General features: G+C 59.4%; 3 protein-coding genes and 1 long non-coding RNA gene across 7 annotated transcripts; 2 read left to right on the top strand and 2 right to left on the bottom strand.

Annotated features, from left to right (window-relative positions):
* Positions 1-309: 309 nt before the first annotated feature.
* Positions 310-3,644, bottom strand: ARF5 (ADP ribosylation factor 5). Its single transcript, XM_065665026.1, has 6 exons — positions 3,482-3,644; positions 3,296-3,376; positions 2,072-2,181; positions 1,628-1,699; positions 961-1,086; positions 310-857 (listed from the first exon to the last, which is right to left on the bottom strand). The coding sequence occupies exons 1-6, from the start codon at positions 3,546-3,548 to the stop codon at positions 771-773; spliced, it is 543 nt and encodes a 180-aa protein (XP_065521098.1). The 5' UTR covers positions 3,549-3,644; the 3' UTR covers positions 310-770.
* Positions 3,645-3,810: 166 nt separating this feature from the next.
* On the top strand, positions 3,811-10,634 carry GCC1 (GRIP and coiled-coil domain containing 1). The gene is made up of 3 exons (XM_065668178.1): positions 3,811-3,919; positions 5,159-6,220; positions 7,448-10,634. The coding sequence occupies exons 2-3, from the start codon at positions 5,171-5,173 to the stop codon at positions 8,744-8,746; spliced, it is 2,349 nt and encodes a 782-aa protein (XP_065524250.1). The 5' UTR covers positions 3,811-3,919; positions 5,159-5,170; the 3' UTR covers positions 8,747-10,634.
* On the bottom strand, positions 9,207-13,533 carry LOC136008652 (uncharacterized). The gene is made up of 2 exons (XR_010610179.1): positions 13,398-13,533; positions 9,207-9,339 (listed from the first exon to the last, which is right to left on the bottom strand). It is a non-coding gene; the product is annotated as an uncharacterized LOC136008652 (long non-coding RNA).
* Positions 11,626-17,344, top strand: LOC136008640 (uncharacterized). 4 transcript variants are annotated; one of them, XM_065668206.1, is made up of 11 exons: positions 11,626-11,749; positions 13,192-13,235; positions 13,419-13,857; positions 14,425-14,523; positions 14,723-14,778; positions 14,914-15,054; positions 15,188-15,230; positions 15,501-15,581; positions 15,686-15,839; positions 16,351-16,421; positions 16,603-17,344. In XM_065668206.1, exons 1-11 carry the CDS (start codon positions 11,705-11,707, stop codon positions 16,756-16,758), a joined length of 1,329 nt encoding a protein of 442 aa, XP_065524278.1. In that variant the 5' UTR covers positions 11,626-11,704; the 3' UTR covers positions 16,759-17,344. The 4 variants fall into 4 exon arrangements, with proteins under 4 accessions (XP_065524278.1, XP_065524289.1, XP_065524268.1 ...); XM_065668217.1 differs by lacking the exon at positions 11,626-11,749 and having other exon boundaries at positions 12,654-13,235; positions 13,419-13,482; positions 13,717-13,857; XM_065668196.1 differs by lacking the exon at positions 11,626-11,749 and having other exon boundaries at positions 12,654-13,235; positions 15,512-15,581.
* The last annotated feature ends 663 nt before the right edge of the window (positions 17,345-18,007 follow it).

Below are 18,007 nucleotides of genomic sequence, written 5' to 3'. Positions count from 1 at the left end.
CCTCCGGAGCTGTGCCAGCGAGCGAAGGCACCGGCATCACCTTGTCCCCTGCTGCAAGGTGGCTTTTGAGGCTTGAGGCTGCTGTAATCATGGTGAGGCCTTTGGAACAGGGTGCCCAGAGAAGCTGTGGCTGCCCCATCCCTGGCAGTGTTCAAGGCCAGGATGGACACAGGGGCTTGGAGCAACCTGCTCTAGTGGAAGGTGTCCCTGCCCGTGGCAGGGGTTGGAACTGGAGGAGCTTTAAGGTCCCTCCAATACAAACCATTCCATGGTTCTTTTCCCTGGAGGCAGGCAGAAACAGGCCGGGCACAGGGTACAAAGTGGTGGTGTTTAATGATCGATGTACAACAGCACGTTCTGCAGCCACAGCCCTCCCCAGGAGAAAGAGAACTCTGGAGTTACCAAAGGAAGGGTCTTTCCTGCTGCCTCCAGCCCCGCTCAGGCCCCAGCCCCAGCTCTGGGCAAGGCGCGGGGACACTTGGGGACACGTCACCGTGGTAGGTGCGGGCAAGCTCTCACAGACAGCACATGCAGGTGGGGAGGGCGGCCAGCATGCAGCGCTGCCGGTGCCAGGGCAGGGCATCACCGCGTGGGGCTGCCCCAAGAGTCCTTGGGCTTCAAGTCCTACCCCATAAACACAGAGAGACGAGGCCGCTCTGGGGAGAACGGAAAAACAACCCCCCCAAATAATAAACCCCAAGGGAAACCAAGGGAAAGAGCAGTTGGAAGAGACGTCCCCAGCTCCTCCGGTCCCTGTGCCACCGGCCCCGCTAGCGCTTGGAGAGCTCGTGCGAGAGCCAGTCCAGCCCGTCGTAAAGCCCCGTGCCCTGGGTGGCACACGTGGCCTGCACGTACCACTGCAAAACAGAGGGAATGGAGGGCTCTGGGCTCTGCAGCTCACCCAGGAGCAGCCCCACGGGTCCATCCCTTAGGGATGGGGACGGCACCCCCGGCACTCACGGTCCGGCTGCGCAGCGCCTGCAGCCCCAGCTTGTCGGTCAGCTCGCTCACGGCCATGGCGTTGGGCATGTCCTGCTTGTTGGCAAACACCAGCAAGACGGCGTCCCGCAGCTCGTCCTCCTGCAGCTGCGGAGGGAGCAGGGGCACTGAGCTCTTGGTGAGCCCTTGGTGAGCCTCGGCACCCCGGCAAGTGAGACCCAGCCTGGACAGGGCCAAAGAGCCAGGAGGGTCTCCAGCTCCGGTGTCTTGGCTGCCTTCCTGCCCCCATCGCTGCCTGGAGGGCTTGGTGGCACCGAGATGCTTTTCCAGGAGCACCCATGGCATTTACAGAGGGGATGGTGGTGTTGGGGTGTGGGGCTGCAAGGGGTGGGGGGCACAATGACCACCATGGGGATAGCACAGGAGAGTGGGCATGATCCCTTCTCCCTGCTCACAGACTCTGACTTTCTGCTCTGTCCCAGCTTCCCATCCCATGGATGCTCTGCCCCACTCAGGCAGCCACACCAAGGATCAAATGACTCCCTGTCCCCACATGGGGCACCCCAAGCCCTGTGTTGAGCCAGGTCTCATCTCACACCCACTCGGATGCTACTGCAGGGCTGGGTGAGCAGGAGGAGGGTGAGGGACACCCACCCCCTGCCAGAGCGGATCTCCCCCCATATCTCACCATCTTCTGCAGCTCCTCAGCAGATTCCTGCACTCGCTCCCGGTCGTTGCTGTCCACCACGAAGATGAGACCCTGTGGGAGAAGCCAGGCTGGAGCTGGCAGCTTGTATGGAGAAGATGGGGACATCCCAGGCGGGCTGAAAGCACCTTCTGACCGAGGGAAAGGGCAGCCCTGCTGCCCCCCAAACACCCCCCGCCCCACCTGGGGACAGTGCTGGCCCCTCATCGGACCCCTCTGCCTCACTCCCCTCTGATGGGGCAGTGGGGCACACATCCATGTGCCACCCCAGTGCTCCCAGTGGGGTCACCACACCAGGGACTGGGATGCACTCCCTGCTGCGGCTCACCCCTCACCCAGGCAGGATAAGGTCCCAGGGATCCTGGACCAGCCCTGCCGCAGCTGAGGGAGCTTATCCTTGTCCATGCCTTCCCACGCCCCGTGTACCTGTGTATTCTGGAAGTAGTGCCTCCAGAGGGGCCGGATTTTGTCCTGACCACCAACATCCCAGACGGTGAAGCAAATGTTCTTGTATTCCACTGTCTCCACGTTGAACCCTGAGGGGGGACACAGGGAGAAGGTGCTCACCTTGCTCTGAGAGGAGCCTGAATGCATCCTCTTTACTCCCTCCACGAGGGATTTACACATTGGCACACATGGATGTGGTCCCCCCAGCCATCTCTCCAGGCTGACCATCCCACCTCTCCTTCCCTCTCCTCACACAAGGGATGCTCCAGCCCCTTCACCATCACCACGGCCCTGCACTGGACTCACTCCAGCATGTCCCCATCCCTCCTGCACTGGGGAGCCCAGCACCAGGCCCGCTACCTCGGGGTGTCTCAGCAGAGCGGCAGGAGCTCCTCTCCTGACCCACTCTCAGTGCTCTACTTGGCGCGGCTCAGGCTCTGGTTGCCCAAAGCCATAAGGACACACGCCTGGTGCTTGCTCAGCTTCCTTCCCACCACGACTGCCAGGAGCTTCTCTCCAGAGCTGCTCCCCCGCCAGTACCAGGGCCTGGAGGTGCTCATCTCCAAGGGCAGGACTTGGATAAATTCCATGAGGTTTCTCTGCCCATTTCTCCACCCTGCCCATGTCCCGTTGATGGCAGCATGACCTTCCGGTGTGCCACCAGTCCTCTTAGCCCACGATCACCCACATCTTGCCATGGGTGCTATCCCCCCATCACCTAGGTTACTAATGAAGATGTAATATGACAGAAGCTCTTCCCTGTGAGGGTGCTGAGGCGCTGGGACAAGGTGCCCAGAGAAGCTGTGGCTGCCCCAGCCCTGGCAGTGTTCAAGGCCAGGTTGGACACAGGGGCTTGGAGCAACCTGCTCTGGTGGAAGGTGCCCCTGTCTGTGGCAGGGGGCTGGAACTGGGTGAGCTTTAAAGTACCTTCTAACTCAAACTATTCCATGATTCCATGTGCAGGGGCACTGGCCCGTGCATTTCACCACGGCTGGCCACCCTAGCTGACCCAGCAGCTCAGCCCATTCCCAATCCACCTCCAGTTTAAGGGAGATGCAGCTGCCTGGTACCCAGTGCTCGATGAGGGCCCTCTCTGGTAGCCGGTGCTCGATGGGAAACCTCCCCGGTACCCCGTGCTCGATGGGGAGCAATGCCCGGTACCCGATGCTCGACGGGGGCCATGCGCGGTGCCGGGCTACTCACCGATGGTGGGGATGGTGGTGACGATCTCACCCAGCTTCAGTTTATAGAGGATCGTGGTCTTGCCGGCTGCGTCCAGCCCCACTGCAACGAGGAGGCGGTGTCAGCGGCGCCGGTACCGGTACGTGCCCCCTCCCCATCCCCATCCCCATCCCCCGCCCGGCCCTGCTCCGCTGGCCCCGCGCTCACCCATCAGGATCCGCATCTGCTTCTTGCCGAAGATGCGGGAGAAGATGGCGGAGACCGTGAGGCCCATGGCGGCGACGGGAGGGACGGGGGGGGTGAACGGGTCCGAACGGGACGGGACGGGGCGGCCGCGCTGCCTCCCGCTGCCTCCGCGCTCCGCAGGCCCCGCCCCCGGCGCATCAGGCCCCGCCCCCAGCAGCGGCCCCGCCGCGGCTCCCTGGGTGGCCAGGCCACGCCCCTCACGGACAAGCCACGCCCCCCTCCGCATTACTCCCTCATCGCCCCGCCCTGCTGCCAAGCCCCGCCCGTTTGGCCACACCCCTAACGCGGCCCCGCGGAGCTGACGGTGCCGAGTGGAGGCGCATGCGCGGTGCGTGCACCGGCCTCCGGCGGAAGCGGTGCGGCGGCGTTCGGCGCATGCGCGGAGGGTGCGGGCTGGAGGTAAGCACCGAGGGGACGGGCAGGTTGCTATGGAGACAGCCCCGTTTCCCCCGGCTTCCCCCCCGCCCCCCCGGGACTCCGCACTGCCCACGGGCCTTCCCTCCGGCCCCACGGGCCCCCAACCCCCATGGGCATTCCAGTCCCCACTCATGGGCCTCTCCGCTGCGGCCCTACCGTGTTCCGTGCCCCCACGGCCCCTCTGCTGCAGCCCTGCTGCCCTTCTCCTGCACCGCAGCCCCTTCACCTCAATGCCGACCGCAGTCCCGCCCCGCAGCTTCACCCTCCCCGACACCCTGGCCCTGTCCCTCTCCCTGTCCCTGTCCCACCAGCCCCTAATCCCGCTGGCACAGGGTGCCCAGAGAAGCTGTGGCTGCCCCGTCCCTGGCAGTGTTCAAGGCCAGGTTGGACACAGGGGCTTGGAGCAACCTGCTCTGGTGGAAGGTGCCCCTGCCCGTGGCAGGGGACTGGAACTGGGTGAGCTTTAAGGTCCCTTCAACACAAACCAGTCTGGGATTCTGTGACTTCTCCAGTGCTGACACCCCCCCAGCCCTCCATTGCAGGTTCTCCGCAGTGGACACCCCTTTTCCCCCATGGCTTTCTGTTGTGGGGACTGGATGTACCTCCTGAGGGCTGGCAATGGTTGGATTACTTCCAGACAGGCAGTGGTGCTGCCAAGGGACAGGGCAAGGGGCTGTTATTGAAGAATACAATAAGAGCTGTTTATAGAGGTAACCCCCCCTGACCGACCTGAGGGGGGGTGGCTGCCCTGGCAGATGCTGCTGTGAGGGGAGGGTATTAAAGTGTTTGCTCTTCCTTGGGAGCTTGAAGCACGTGAGGCGTAGCAGCAGCACATTTCCCCTCAGAACATGGGTGCTTGGCAGGGTTTGGTGCATGGTGATGGAGGTATTGCAGTGTTGTTACCTGTGTGGGGTCCTGGGGGGCTTCAGGATTCTGGTCCTGCTTCACCACATGCTCCTGCTGATCATAGAATCCCAGACTGGTTTGGGTGGAAGGGACCTTAAAGCTTTTCCAGTTCCAACCCCCTGCCACAGGCAGGGACACCTTCCACCAGAGCAGGTTGCTCCAAGCCCCTGTGTCCAACCTGGTCTTGAACACTGCCAGAGATGGGGCAGCCACAGCTTCTCTGGGCACCCTGTGCCAGCGCCTCAGCACCCTCACAGGGAAGAAAGATGTGTCTTTGCTGCGTGTTCAACCTTTGTGGTGTTCTTCTCCTTCCAGCTTAGATGAATCATGGAGAAGTTTGGCATGAACTTTGGAGGTGGCCCAAGTAAGAAAGATCTTCTAGAGACTATTGAATCACAAAAGAAGCAGCTGCTTCAGTACCAGGTTCGGCTGAAGGATGTTGTCAGAGCCTACAAGAGTCTGCTCAAGGAGAAGGAGGCCTTGGAAGCCAGCTTGAAAGTGTTGTCTGTATCTCATGAGGCAGATGTTGGCTTGAGTGGTGCTCAGCCTGTGTCTGTGGTCAGCTCCAGCTCTTCCTTTGCTGATTGTGCTGATGACAGGAGCTCTGTTCACAGTGAAGATAGCGTGGGGACAGCTGCCAGTGCAGACACTGCTGCCAGCCTGGCCAGTACCAAGGGTGAAGCAGGGCCTGAGGATGATAAGCTCGTGGCTGCTGCTTCTTCCTCTGTTAAATCAGAGGAGACGAGTGGTTCAGAGAGTGGCATGAGCACGAGCAGTGGGGACGTACCATCTGCTGCCAGTGAGGCTGATAAAAGAGTTCTGCAGCTGAAGACCCAACTGGCCACCCTGACCAGTGCTCTGGCAACAGTCACGCAGGAGAAGTCCCGCATGGAAGCCTCCTACCAAGCAGAAAAGAGGAAGATGAAGCAGGACCTGGATGATGCTGCTAAGAAAGCAGAGGATGAGACTGAGAAGCTGGAGGCAGAGCTGAAGTGTGTCCAGGAGCAGCTGGCTGAGACCAAAGCCCGTCTGATCACCCAGCAGCATGACAGGGCTCAGGAGCAGAGTGACCACGCTGTTATGCTGCGGGAGCTGCAGAAGCTGCTGCAGAGTGAGAGGGCTTCACGCCAGGATGCTGAGCTGAAGCTGGAGGAGACCAGGGAGGTGCTGGCTGGGAGAGCCTGCGTGGCTGAGCGAGCAGAGGGCTACGAGCTGCAGATCAAGCAGCTGAGCCAGGAGGTGGAGGACCTGAAGAGAGAGCTGCAGGATATTCAGGAGGAGAACAAGAAGCCAGACCCGCGGATACAGGATCTGCAGGAGGAGATGGCCAGCCTCAAGAACCACTTCCAAGTGCAGCTGTTGCAGGAGATGAAGAAGGTAATTCCTTGTCTGGGTCCTGGAGCTGCTCACTCCATGGGATGGATCAGCATGACTGGGGCAGGTTTAGGGCTTGAGGAGTCGAAATCCCCCCTCCTAGTCCCTCAGAGGCCAAGAGGTTTGAATTAAGTGATAATCCTGGAGGAAAATCAAAGCTGTTTGTGTTACAGCTCATAAGGCATTAACCAGGGGGTGGTGCCCATTGGACTTGAGAGCAGCCTTTGAGATGATTACATGGTGTCTGTCCTCCACAGTGTCATTTGGTTCCGTACCAGTTACCGTCTGGTGTGACAGTGGCTTGGTAGGAGAGACCTTCCCTCTGCCCCACTGTGGCACTGAGTGTGGTCTCATCTCAGTGCAGTGCAAGGTACAATCACGGGGGGCTAACAAAAACTGACTTCCTTCAGAGAAACTTAGGGGGTTGTAGTGAAAGAAGGAAGGTAAATGCAGGAGAACACTCCCCCTGCATCCACACAGGCTAGAGCCTAAGAGCTAGAATGGAAAGAGGGATGTGGTAGAAAAGAGGAACCCGTGTAACTCAGTGGGTTGTGGGGTGATGGGCTGGGGGGTTGGCACTGGGGCTTTGGCACCAGTAACTGAATTTGCATCTGGAAACACTCTGGAACAGGATCTTCCTCATCTCCTTGCACTCCGAGCCAAGTTTCCTTCTTCTTAATCTGAAGCATCAGGCTGGTTTAGTGCAGTTTGGGCGAAGGGGACCTGACCTCTGGCTGTGGTTTGGCTCACGATGGTGTTTGCCAAATGCTGCCACTATCAGAGCACTCAATAGCTGAACAAAGTGTGAACTGTGTGTGTTTGCTGTAGCTCAGAAACGCCTGAATGACATGAATACCGGTGCAGGAAAGCACAGGATGTAAGTGAATTGCAGTGAGATGTGTGAGAGCTTCAGAGCACACACACATTTAAAACAATCCTGTAGCCACTGTGAGCTGAGTTTGCTGCTTCCCACCCCCCTGCACACCTACAGCAATGCGGGTAATGCTGCTGACAGGAGCTCTGCAGAGCAGGGAACAAAAGCAAAGGTGCTTTGACTTCATTTTACCCCCAAATAAACATCCAGCTGGTGGCTTGTATGGAATTCTAGGGGGAAGCACAGCCCCACGCTGGTTTGGAGCTCAGCAGAGCAGAATTACCCCCTGGTGTAAAACAGATACCTTTGAGCATTGAGCAGAACTAACTGTGCTCTGTGTGTGTCTCTGCTCTCAGGCTGCACAGGCAGAGGAGCAGCTCCGCCAGCACGCCCAGATGGAGGAGAGGCGAGTGGCTGACCTGGAAGGCCAGGTCTCTGAGGTGTCGGAACTCCTTGGCACCTATGAGAAAGCCAAGCAGAAGGACCAAGTGATCATCCAGAAGCTGAAGGACCGCATTGTACAGCTGGACCTGGAGAACAAAACCCTAGCCATCGCTGCCTCCAGCCGAGCCCCTGGGGATGTTCACGTGGAAGAAGCCAACCTGGATGTTAATGTTCTGAAGGATAAAATGGAGAAGCTGAAAAAGCTCTTGCAGGCAGCAGCTAAGAAGAGTGAAACCCCTCTGGACATCGAGAAGCTGTGTGAGCTGGAGCTGCCAAAGGGCACTGAGGCTGGGGATGGCGAGAAGGCCACTGCTGTGTACTACCAGCAGGAGCTGAAGCAGCTCAAGGAAGAGTTTGAGAGGTACAAGATGAGGGCACAAGTGGTTCTCAAGAACAAGTCAACCAAAGACATCAACTTGTCTAAAGACCTGGAGGAAGCTCAGGAGCAGCTGGCTGACCTGAAAGAGAAATACGTTGTGCTGCAGCTGGCCTCTGATGAAATGGAGAGGCAGCACCAGCAGGACATGGAAGCCAAGAAGCAAGAGTTGTCCCAGCTGCAGCAGATCCATAGGCAGGAGTTAGAGAGGTGCCAGCTGGACTACAGGGAACGGGCGCTGAAGCTGGAGGAGGAGATGCACAAACAGCGGGACCGAGCCCTGGCAGTGCTGGCAGAAAAGGACCAGGAGCTGGAGCAGCTGAGAGCTGTCACACTGCCTTATGGGCTTCAAGGGTCCAAAAACTACCTTGTGTCAGACAGTGCTTGCAATGACTCCCCAGGTAATGATTCCTCGGAGATTCTCCCCCAGGCTCTTCACCTCTCCACCACCAGTGAGCCCACCTTCATCTTGTACGCGGAGCAGCTGGCTCGCAAAGAAGTGGACATTGTTGCCCTGAGGAAGCAGAAGCACAAGCTGGAAATGCAAGTTCACCACCTCCAGAAGAAGATCTTGGTTGAGGAGGAGAAGCACCGGGAAGAGGTGTCTGCACTTCAAAGTGAGATCGAGAAGAACTTCAGGGATAAGAGCAGAGAAGGAGCCAACCTGGAGTACCTCAAGAACATCGTGTACCGGTTCCTGACGCTGCCGGACGCGCTGGGGCGGCAGCAGACTCTCACAGCCATCCTCACCATCCTGCACTTCAGCCCGGAGGAAAAACAGATCATCACAAAGCAGTCAGCTTCCAGCAGCTGGTGGCTAGCTGGCAAGAGATGAGGCTGCAGCTTTTGTTCCACACTGCTTTTGCAGCGGGACATGTTCATGATGGTTAACGGAGACCACTTCACTTGGGGTGTAACCCCCTTCCCACCATGCGATGGAGCAGGGAGCTCTCAGCAAAGAACTGTGCTTCAGCCAGTGCTCGTAGCACTGGTTTGTATTTGAGTCGTGGGATCACAGCGCTCTCTGGTGTGAGAATTTGCTCTGAGTTGGAGCTCGATGAAATAATAAATAAAATGGAAGCTACTGATGCTTTTTTAACCACGATCTAAAAAGAATCACCCTGCAGGCGGAGGGCGAGGAGCTCCATTAGAGCTTCAACACCAGACAGGCTTGTGACTCAAAGGATTTAAGGGAGGGGGAAGCACTTAGTGCTAAAATAACATAAGACAAAGAGCTGGAAGCCCACAAGAAGATGAGTCTTGATACCAGCATCATCCAAATGCAGAAACTTGAGCAGTTTCTCATAAGGTTTTATTTTTAACCTAGAGCCAAATTTATACCAGTGAATCTGTAGCAGCTCCTCATAGCACTGGAGACCATTTCTGGATTCTTTGCAGTCATCGGTGTGCTCAGGAAAGAGAAAATGCCTGAAATACATAAGTTTGAGCCCTTGTAACTGCAGTGGTGCAAGTGGTGATTTCGCCACTAGTGTCCAACCAGAAGGTGCTCTGTAGCAGTTACTCCAGAGCAGGTATCTGAACCTTCTGGCTCAGTTCCTGATGGGACCCAGGGGGTTACAGGAGGCAGAGGAAAGGCTGAACTAAACCCACTGAGCATTCAGTGGTCATTTCCTGAGTACCTGGGAATTAAGTGAAGTTCTGATGCTCTGCGGTGTTGGTTTTAGAAGCAAGGCATTGCTCCTGCTGGGATAGAAGCAGCGAGGGGCAGAAGATAACAGCGTGTGCCCTGAGCTTGCAGTAAACCCCAGGAGGAGGAAGGTCTGCCCTGTTGCTGCATGGACCTTGAAGTTCTTGCCTCACTTCCTTACAAGTGGGTGAGTGCGGCAGGAAGGAAGCAGAAACCTCTGGAAACACCTCTGGCTTTCGTATTCCTGTGTTTTGGAGCTGTGCTGCAGGTTTGAATGTTAATGGACTGCGTGACAGGGTCGGGGGAGCTGCAGCGTGCAACTATGAGTGTGCTGGGGGCTGGAGGGACAGGCTGGGTCCCTGGGGTCTCTGCAGCAGGTCCCCTGTGTGCTAGGGCCACTAGAGGGGAGCCACCAGTTGCCCAGACCCTGGGGACAGGGGCCCTGAGGTGCAGCGTCCCTCAGCACTGCCAGGACTTGCTCCCCTGGGATGGGACCTGCCTCTGACACATGACACACCAGGACAGGTCCATGTGTCCGGGGGCCAGCACTGGAGCTCCGGTGGGCTCTGCAGCCGGGAGAGGCTCTGTGCAGGCAGCAGGGCAGGTTTCTCTGAGCACAGTGGTTGTCCTGCAGTGAGCAGTGAGGTGCGGGGCAGGGTGCCAACGCTCTGTGCATGAGGGTAAGCAAGGTCAGGAGCAGCAGAACCAGCCCAGCGGCTGTTGCGTGTCCGGTGCTGCGTGGTGGCACGAAGCTATCCGCGCTGGGCAGGAGCCTCTCAGCCAGGCCGGAGGGGCTGTGCTGGCTGCACTGCCTGGAGCAGTGCCCATCAGGAAGTGTTTGTGCTGGGGTTTAAATGATCTCTTCAGCCTAGGGAGGATATTTTGCTTCCCGAGATGTTGGGTGCTCGCCTGGGAAGCACCTATTCCAGCTGTGCTTCCAGAGTTTTCCCATCTGTGTAGGCAAAACCTCGCTGGAATTGTGTTCCCATGCACCTGCTTTGGTTTATAATTAAAGGTTGGCTCCTAAAGCATAATTCCCAGGCCCAGAGTACTGGGAATGTCTTTGGGAACACCAGCACTGAGTCTTGTGTTAACAATCCCCAGGGCTCTCCAGAATCCTGGAGCTGAGCTGACAACCAGAGTGGTTTAGTAGCTCTGGTGCTGCCTGGGAGGCTGGAGCTGCTGAGCAGAATGAGTCCCCTCCCCTCTCAGTGCTGTTCCAGCAGTCTTTGGCCTGTCTGGTCCCTGGAGCCTGCTCCACCAGAGCAGGTTGCTCCAAGCCCCTGTGTCCAACCTGGCCTTGAACACTGCCAGGGATGGGGCAGCCACAGCTTCTCTGGGCACCCTGTGCCAGCGCCTCAGCACCCTCACAGGGAAGAGCTTCTGCCTAAGAGCTCATCTCAGTCTCCCCTCTGGCAGGTTAAAGCCATTCCCCTTGGCCTGTCCCTACAGGCCCTAGTCCAAAGCCCCTCTCCAAGGTCTTTTGTCACCCCTTTAGGCACTGAAGCTGCCTTAGGGTCTCCTTGCAGCACAGCAGAGGGGGAGAATCCCCTCCCTGAGCTGCTGCTCGTTCTCTGGGTGTGCAGCCCAGCACACATTGCCTGCTGACCTTCCCTCACCTTCTGAAGGGGTTGATGAGCTGTTTGTGCAAGTTTGGGCCTCCTGCGGGCAGCCAGTGGGGCTGTGCTGGGGCTGCATCCTGCAGAGCCCTCCCATCACCCCCTCCCGTCTGCCCACCGTGGTGCTGCAGCGCATCCCTCGCACAGCACCCTGGCATCTGGTCTGTGGTCCCAGCACTGCCCGGGGCTCACCTTGCCCGGCTTCCTGTGCCCCGCCGGCCCTTCCCCGTGCCCCGGTTTCCCCCGCAGCGGCGGCAGCAGCGGGGGTGCCGGTCCCTGCGCACGCTGCTTGGCAGCAGGAGGCGCGGGGCGTGCGCAAGAGCCGCGCTCGGAGCCGGCAGCCTGAGCCCAGCGGGGGCTGAGCCCGCCCTGCGCCCGGGGCTTCCCGCGGCAGCTCCGGCTGGGCAGGTTCCTGCGCCGGGGCTGGAGCCCTGCGGGCGGGCAGCGGCGGCGGAGCTGCGCTGGGGCACCGGAGCTGCGCTGCGCCCGCTGGCACAGAGGGGTCTCGGTGCCCAGCTGCCTGCCCATGGCCAACGAGGAGGAGCAGCCGTCGGCTCTGTCGGACAACCAGGTAAATCCTGCGGGGAACCCTCTGCAGGAAGCTGGGAAAGCCGCTGCCTGGTGCTGCGGACACCATTCCCGGCCAAAGGGGGTTTGCTCACACCGGGAATGGGGGTCAGCACCGTGGGGCGCTGCAGAAAGTGCCCGTGGCTGCAGGCAAAGGGATCCAAGTCGCTTGGGCAGGGCTTGTGCAGGTTTGTGCTCGCTGGGGCTTCAGCAGTGCCCCTGGGTGGGAGCAATTGCAGGTACAGACACAGGCTGGGGGAGATGGGATGGAGCCGGAGGAGGACTTGGGGTGTTGGGTGAGGAGAAGCTCCCCATGACCCGGTTTCAGTGTGTGCTTGAGCCCAGAACCCCCCCATGTGCTGGGCTGCACCCCCAGAGCATGGGGTCAAGGAGGGGATTCTGCCCCTCTGCTGCACTCTGGGGAGACCTCACCTGGAGCATTGTGTGCAGTTCTGGTGTCCTCAACATAAAAAGGACATGGAACTGCTGGAACAAGTCCAGAGGAGGCCACGAGGATGATCAGGGGACTGGAGCACCTCCCGTATGAAGACAGGCTGAGGAAGGTGGGGCTGTTCACCCTGGAGAAGAGAAGGCTGCATGGAGACCTCATAGCAGCCTTCCAGTATCTGAAGGGGGCCTATAGGGATGCTGGGGAGGGACTCTTTGTCAGGGACTGTAGTGACAGGACAAGGGGTAACAGGTTAAAACTTAAACAGGGGAAGTTTAGATTGGATATAAGGAGGAAATTCTTTCCTGTTAGGGTGGTGAGGCACTGGAATGGGCTGCCCAGAGAAGCTGTGGCTGCCCCATCCCTGGCAGTGTTCAAGGCCAGGTTGGACACAGGGGCTTGGAGCAACCTGCTCTAGTGGAAGGTGTCCCTGCCCGTGGCAGGGGTTGGAACTGGATGAGCTTTAAGCTCCCTTCCAGCCCAAACCATTCCATGTGTCCATTCCGGGTGCTGCTCTGCTGTCTGTGCCTGACTCACGGGCTCTGGGAGCTCCAGCTCTTCCAGTCCTGCCGGTTCCTCCCTGGCAGCCCCATGCTGTCGCCAGCACAGCCCAGAGCAGGACACAGTTTCCAGGCTCTCCCCAGCCCCGGGTGATGGAAACCCGGGTGCTGCAGTGCGGGCAGCTCAGGAGAAAGCAGCAGGAAACCCCTCACGCAGCCATCACCGAGGGGCCCATCCCTGCAGCAGCAGTGTGGGGCAGGCAAGGAACTGGCTGATGGACCCTCCGCTCACCACCAGCAAAGGGCTCCAGCCCCTGCAGAAGTTGCCTCTGCCTCAGCTCTGCCAGCTCCATGATGACACGGGGGCACCAGCTTCTTGATGCTGCTTCATCCACGGATGCTCAAGGGTGCTGGGGCTCCATGCCCTGTGCCTGGTGCTCCTGCTGTGTCCCTGCCACAGGACACTGGGGCTGGAGCTCATCTCAATCTCTCCTCCAGGTCTTTCTGCTGACGTGCATCTACCTGCCGGCCTCGCTGCTGAGGTGGGTGCTGCTGCCTCCCCCTCTTCCTTTTCCCCTCTTCCTTCTATCTCTTTCCTCTTCCCTTTCCTTTTTCCCTTTTCCTCTCCGTCTCCATCCTGCCCCTTTCCCACTGGGAAGCCACCACACCGGGCAGCATCATCTCTGCCCTTATGTGACACTCACCACCAGCCCCATCTCTTCCAGCCTCCTGGGCAGTGGATCCGTCCTCGCTGTCACTTCCTGGCGGAGACGATGCTGCCACATCCAGGCGAGTCCCACTGGCTGCCAGGGATGGGCTTTGGCCTCAGCTGAGCCCCAGGAACATCACTGCTGGGTTAATGCACAGTGGGACAGGGAGGGGAGCAGGGGGTGCAGGATGATGCCCAGCACCCAGCTCCCCACATGCAGCCAGTGCCAGGCTTGGGAGGGACGTGGCTGTGGCAGCTCTTCAGAGCCGGGGGTGATGCCTCCAGCCAGCACTAATGCTGTCCCCTGTCCCCAGCTTCGTCCCCTTTGCCTCCTCGCCCTGGCAGATCTCCTGGCAGCCGCCTCAGTGCTGGGCACGGCCACCATCCAGGTGCTTCCAGCGCCTGTCTTCATCCCAGCCTATGCTGCCTGCCCCTATGGATGGATGCTGGCCACGGTAAGGGGTGAGCTCATAGCACAAGGATGGAAACCCCCACTTGCACCACCAGGATCAGACCGGTCTGCAGGCTGGACTGTCCCCAGCAAAGTCCAAGGCTGGGGATTTCTGCTAATGAGAAATGGCCCCTGTTCCCTCTGTCACTCCCAAGTGGAAACGTGTCTATGCCCAGCCCCAGTGAGGGGAGTGCTGCGTCCCTCTTGTCCTCTTCCCCAGCTGCTTAGCGCACAGGGTGACCGTCACAGTGGTTTCAGGCCTGCAGATGGGGGCAGAGCCTGGTTCATGCCCCTGGAGCCCAGCACAGGCACATGGACCTGGGTGGTCAGTGCTCCCCCTCCTGATAAAGCCACCAGCCAGGGAGGCCACCAGTCCCCATCCCCAGGGGGGCACAGGGGTACTGTGTTGCTGCTCCTGTGTTGCTGCTCCTGGCACAAAGGCAGCAGGATGCCAGGGTGCAGAGCACGGAGAGGGAAGGGGAAGGTGCCTTTGGAGTGCTGGGCAAAAGAGGGGCCCACTCTCCTTCCTCTTTCCTCTCCTCATCCTCTCCACCTCCCTCTCCTGTCCCAGACGTTCTATGCAATCTCGTTCCTGATGGTGGTTGTCTACGCGTTCGAGTCCTACCGCATGGTGCACGGCTGGAGAGCCCGGCACATGGCAGCTCTGCAGGTCAGTGTCCCCTTCCCTTCCCAAGCATGGCCGCTGCGGCCCTGTGTGAAGCCAGGGAGCTGAGGGGGGTCCAGGACAGCCCCTTTCCCTGCGGAATGTGGAAGGGAAGTGCTTTCCCAGCACCCCACATCCCGGTGGAGCGGGGCTGGAGCTGGAGCTGCTGCAGGACCCACAGCCCCTGGTGGTCTCCTCCCTGCAGGAGGGAAGCGGGTGCCTGGAGCATCTGTTGCAGGAGCTGCCCTACGTCCTGGCCTGGTACGTGCCCTGGGGCCCTCTGCACCCCCAGCAGGGCTGTGGCACAGCACCGGCCCTCCTGGCTCGGGATGGGGTGGGACAGGACAGGATGGGATGGGATGGATGCGTTCACCTCACCTCGGCTTCTCCTGCAAGGCTGGTGCCGGCGCTGACGCTCCTGGGGCAGCTCATTGCCCGCGGTACGTCTCTCACTGACATCGCACCGGGACACCTCGAGCCCATCATGCCACAGAGGGGCAATGGCTCCCATGAGACCTACAGCCTCTACTGCTCCAGGTACGCTGCTGGGTGACCCTGCCGGGTCTGGGTGTGCTGCAGCCCCTGCAAGGCACACAAGGGACAGCTCTGGATGGTGAGGGCTTTGGGATGAGGATGAGGGGACCACCACCAGCATCCTCTGTCCTTTCAGCTGCCTGCTCCTCATCCACCGTGCCCAGGATATCTGCTATGAGGTGAGCATTACTGGATGCCCCTTACTCCCACCATTCCCATTCCCCATCCGGCTGCCCAGCGCTGCCAAGGCGGGGTGGGCTCAGAAGGACACTGGGAAGGCAGCAGTGCATTGGGATGCTGCCGGAGGGACATGGCAGGAATGTCCCTGCGCGAGTAGAGGTGCAGCTCCCACCTCCAGCAGTGCCCTGCCGCTGATGGCACAGCTCAGCCCTGCTCCTGTGGAAGGAGCTGCTGGGCCACGGCCCCACTGGTTCCCCATTGCCTCCCAGTATGTCAGCAGGAAGGACGTGGGCCTGGAGGGGAAAATCATCTTCTTCTTGTACCTGCTGCTGGTGCTCAGCTGCTGCACGGTGAGCCGGGCGTGCAGTGGGAAGCCGTGGGGTGCATTTGGGTGCACTGGGGTCCTTCCACAGCATCCAGCACATCCCGGCTGACCCTGTTGCCCTCTATCCAGCTCCTGTACCACAGGGTGCAGCGCCGGTGCCAGAGGGACGCCGCGGAGCCACTGCTGACGCTGGAGAGGGACGGCTTTGCAGGCAGGAGCCCCCGCAGTGGCAGCAGAGTTTCCCACTACTTCCAGCTGGTTTTCCTGCTCTGCTGGGCTCCAGGTGAGTCCAGGTGGGAATGTGCCACAGCTCCCGCTCCGGTGCCTGCATTCCTGCACTGAGACAGCTCCCAGGGCCAAGACAAGAGGTTTAGTGCAAAGCCTCCGGGTGTCTGTAGGACCCTCTGGCTGCACAGACACAGAGTGAGAGCTCAGCCAGCCCCAGCCACCACTGAGCCCAGCCAACAGTTTCTTTATCCCACCCTGTTCCGACAGTGACAGGTTTTCCAGCGCATTTCCTGAGCTGGAGGGTGGAATCTGGACCTGATTTTAGAGATATCGCATCTCTTTGAGGCCCACTTATGCTTTCAGCCTTACAGAAACCTGTGGCACTGAGTTCCGCACCTCCCTGGGCAGTGTGCTAGGAAGAAACATGTTGCTAACATCCCATTGTGTGCTTGTCCCATGTAGAGCCTATGGGACATGGGCTGTGACAGGGGGAGGGCATTTGGCACTTGGAGAGGGAAACTCCGGGTGAAGCAGACCAAGGAACATCCTTTTGTCTTCCACCACAGCCTTCCTCCTCACCCTCCTCTCCTTCACCAGCATCAAACCTACCTCGGTCTTTGCCCTCTACATTGCCACAGTAAGTAAAACCCATTTCCTGGCCTCCAGAGCTGGGACCTGTGTCCCCATCAGACGTGTGAGTGGTGAGAAGCCACCGCCTGTGTCCGGGTGTCCCGCAGCCTGGGCACTCCCACAGGCTGATCCTGTGGGAGCAAAAGCATGGAGGTGAGGGGTTTGCAGTGCTGGCTCCTCTCTTGCAGGCCCTGAGCACCTCCCTGCAGGGCTTCCTGCACAGCCTGGTCTATGGGTGGCTGAGGCACAACTTCTGGCAGGAGGTGGTGGGCAAGAGCCTCTCCCTGCAGCACCCCCGGGGGCTCAGGGCGTTCTATGATGAGTCCCTGGGGGCTGTTCCCTAAAGCTCCACCTCATCCCGGTGCCTCCACGCTGCCTGAAGCCTCGTCAGCATCTCCACACCCCTGTCATGGCTGGGCAGGAGGTCCCTGGCCTTGCCCCTTGGTGCTGAGAGAGGAAGTAGGAAGCGCTGGGGATATGGGGGCTGCAGGGGCTCTGTCCCAGTGGGAATCCCATCTGTATCCCATCGCTGCTGGAGGCAGCCCAATGTCCCATCACCTCCACTGTGCAGACAGCAAAACCACGAGCAGTTGCCGCATGGGAGATGATGGACCACGGCAGATGGGACAGGAGCTCTCGGGAAGAAGGATGCTCCTGTCCTGCACCGTGAACAAGATACTCCTATTCTGCACCATGAATGACTTGGCTGTTGGCAGCAGGAGGGCTCTGTGGGCTCAGGAGCATCCTGCTGCTGTGGAAGGAGGCTGCTGGCACACAGACAATCGGTGATCCCTAGACCTTCCGTCAGCTGAGCATCCGCTGTGACTATCCCAGCAGGGTGGTGGGCTTTTCCGTATCTGGTCGTGACGCTTCCTACCAGAGAGGAACCCAAATTCCTCCGCAGGGCTTGGGAGAAGGTGCTCACAAATAAAGGTGTGATGGTTGAGGTGCTCCTGGGCTTTGCTGTTAGATAAGGAACAGGTGGCAAGCAGGAAGCTCATGCTCCTTACTGCCTTGGGGGAGGTTCTTGGCCAAGGCCATGTCAAAGGGACTCTTCATTAGGGACTGCAGAGATGGGACAAGGGGTGATGGGTTCAAACTGAAACAGGGGAAGTTCAGGTTGGAGATAAGGCAGAAGCTCTTCCCTGTGAGGGTGCTGAGGCGCTGGCACAGGGTGCCCAGAGGAGCTGTGGCTGCCCCATCCCTGGCAGTGTTCAAGGCCAGGTTGGACACAGGGGCTTGGAGCAACCTGCTCTGGTGGAAGGTGTCCCGGCCAGATTAGCTTTAAGGTCCCTTCCAACACAAACCATTCCCTGATTCATTCTGTGATTCTATGAAAGAGTTTGACCTCCCTGGGAGGAATGCTCCATAAGCACACCATGAAGAGCAATCACACCTGAAGGAGGATGCTTGGGTTGGGGCAGAATGGCTACGAGGTGGCAGGAAGGTGAGCATTACAAGCTGTAAACCACGCAGCATTTGCTCTGCTGATGCCTCGGCCCTGCCATGGGTTGGGCAGAGGGGCGGGTGGGGGCTGAGCTGCCCTTTGCAGGGTTGGGTGTAGTGAACCCTATGGAGATGTCTGTGAAAGGG

The sequence above is a fragment of the Lathamus discolor genome, chromosome 1, assembly GCF_037157495.1.
Source record: "Lathamus discolor isolate bLatDis1 chromosome 1, bLatDis1.hap1, whole genome shotgun sequence".
NCBI classification, from domain to species: domain Eukaryota; kingdom Metazoa; phylum Chordata; class Aves; order Psittaciformes; family Psittacidae; genus Lathamus; species Lathamus discolor.
This window is presented reverse-complemented; position numbering and strand designations above follow the sequence as displayed.

Excerpts from the sequence above, each read along its gene's own strand:
- LOC136008640 (XM_065668188.1), top strand. The coding sequence starts at position 13,045 with ATGATGACACGGGGGCACCAGCTTCTTGATGCTGCTTCATCCACGGAT. Across the intron at positions 14,779-14,913 it reads CTGCCCTACGTCCTGGCCTG|GCTGGTGCCGGCGCTGACGC; the intron begins GTACGTGCCCTG and ends TTCTCCTGCAAG. Across the intron at positions 15,055-15,187 it reads TACAGCCTCTACTGCTCCAG|CTGCCTGCTCCTCATCCACC; the intron begins GTACGCTGCTGG and ends CTGTCCTTTCAG.
- ARF5 (XM_065665026.1), bottom strand. The coding sequence starts at position 3,548 with ATGGGCCTCACGGTCTCCGCCATCTTCTCCCGCATCTTCGGCAAGAAG. Across the intron at positions 3,377-3,481 it reads GCAGATGCGGATCCTGATGG|TGGGGCTGGACGCAGCCGGC; the intron begins GTGAGCGCGGGG and ends TCCTCGTTGCAG. Across the intron at positions 1,700-2,071 it reads ACTACTTCCAGAATACACAG|GGTCTCATCTTCGTGGTGGA; the intron begins GTACACGGGGCG and ends CTTCTCCCACAG.
- GCC1 (XM_065668178.1), top strand. The coding sequence starts at position 5,171 with ATGGAGAAGTTTGGCATGAACTTTGGAGGTGGCCCAAGTAAGAAAGAT. Across the intron at positions 6,221-7,447 it reads TGTTGCAGGAGATGAAGAAG|GCTGCACAGGCAGAGGAGCA; the intron begins GTAATTCCTTGT and ends CTCTGCTCTCAG.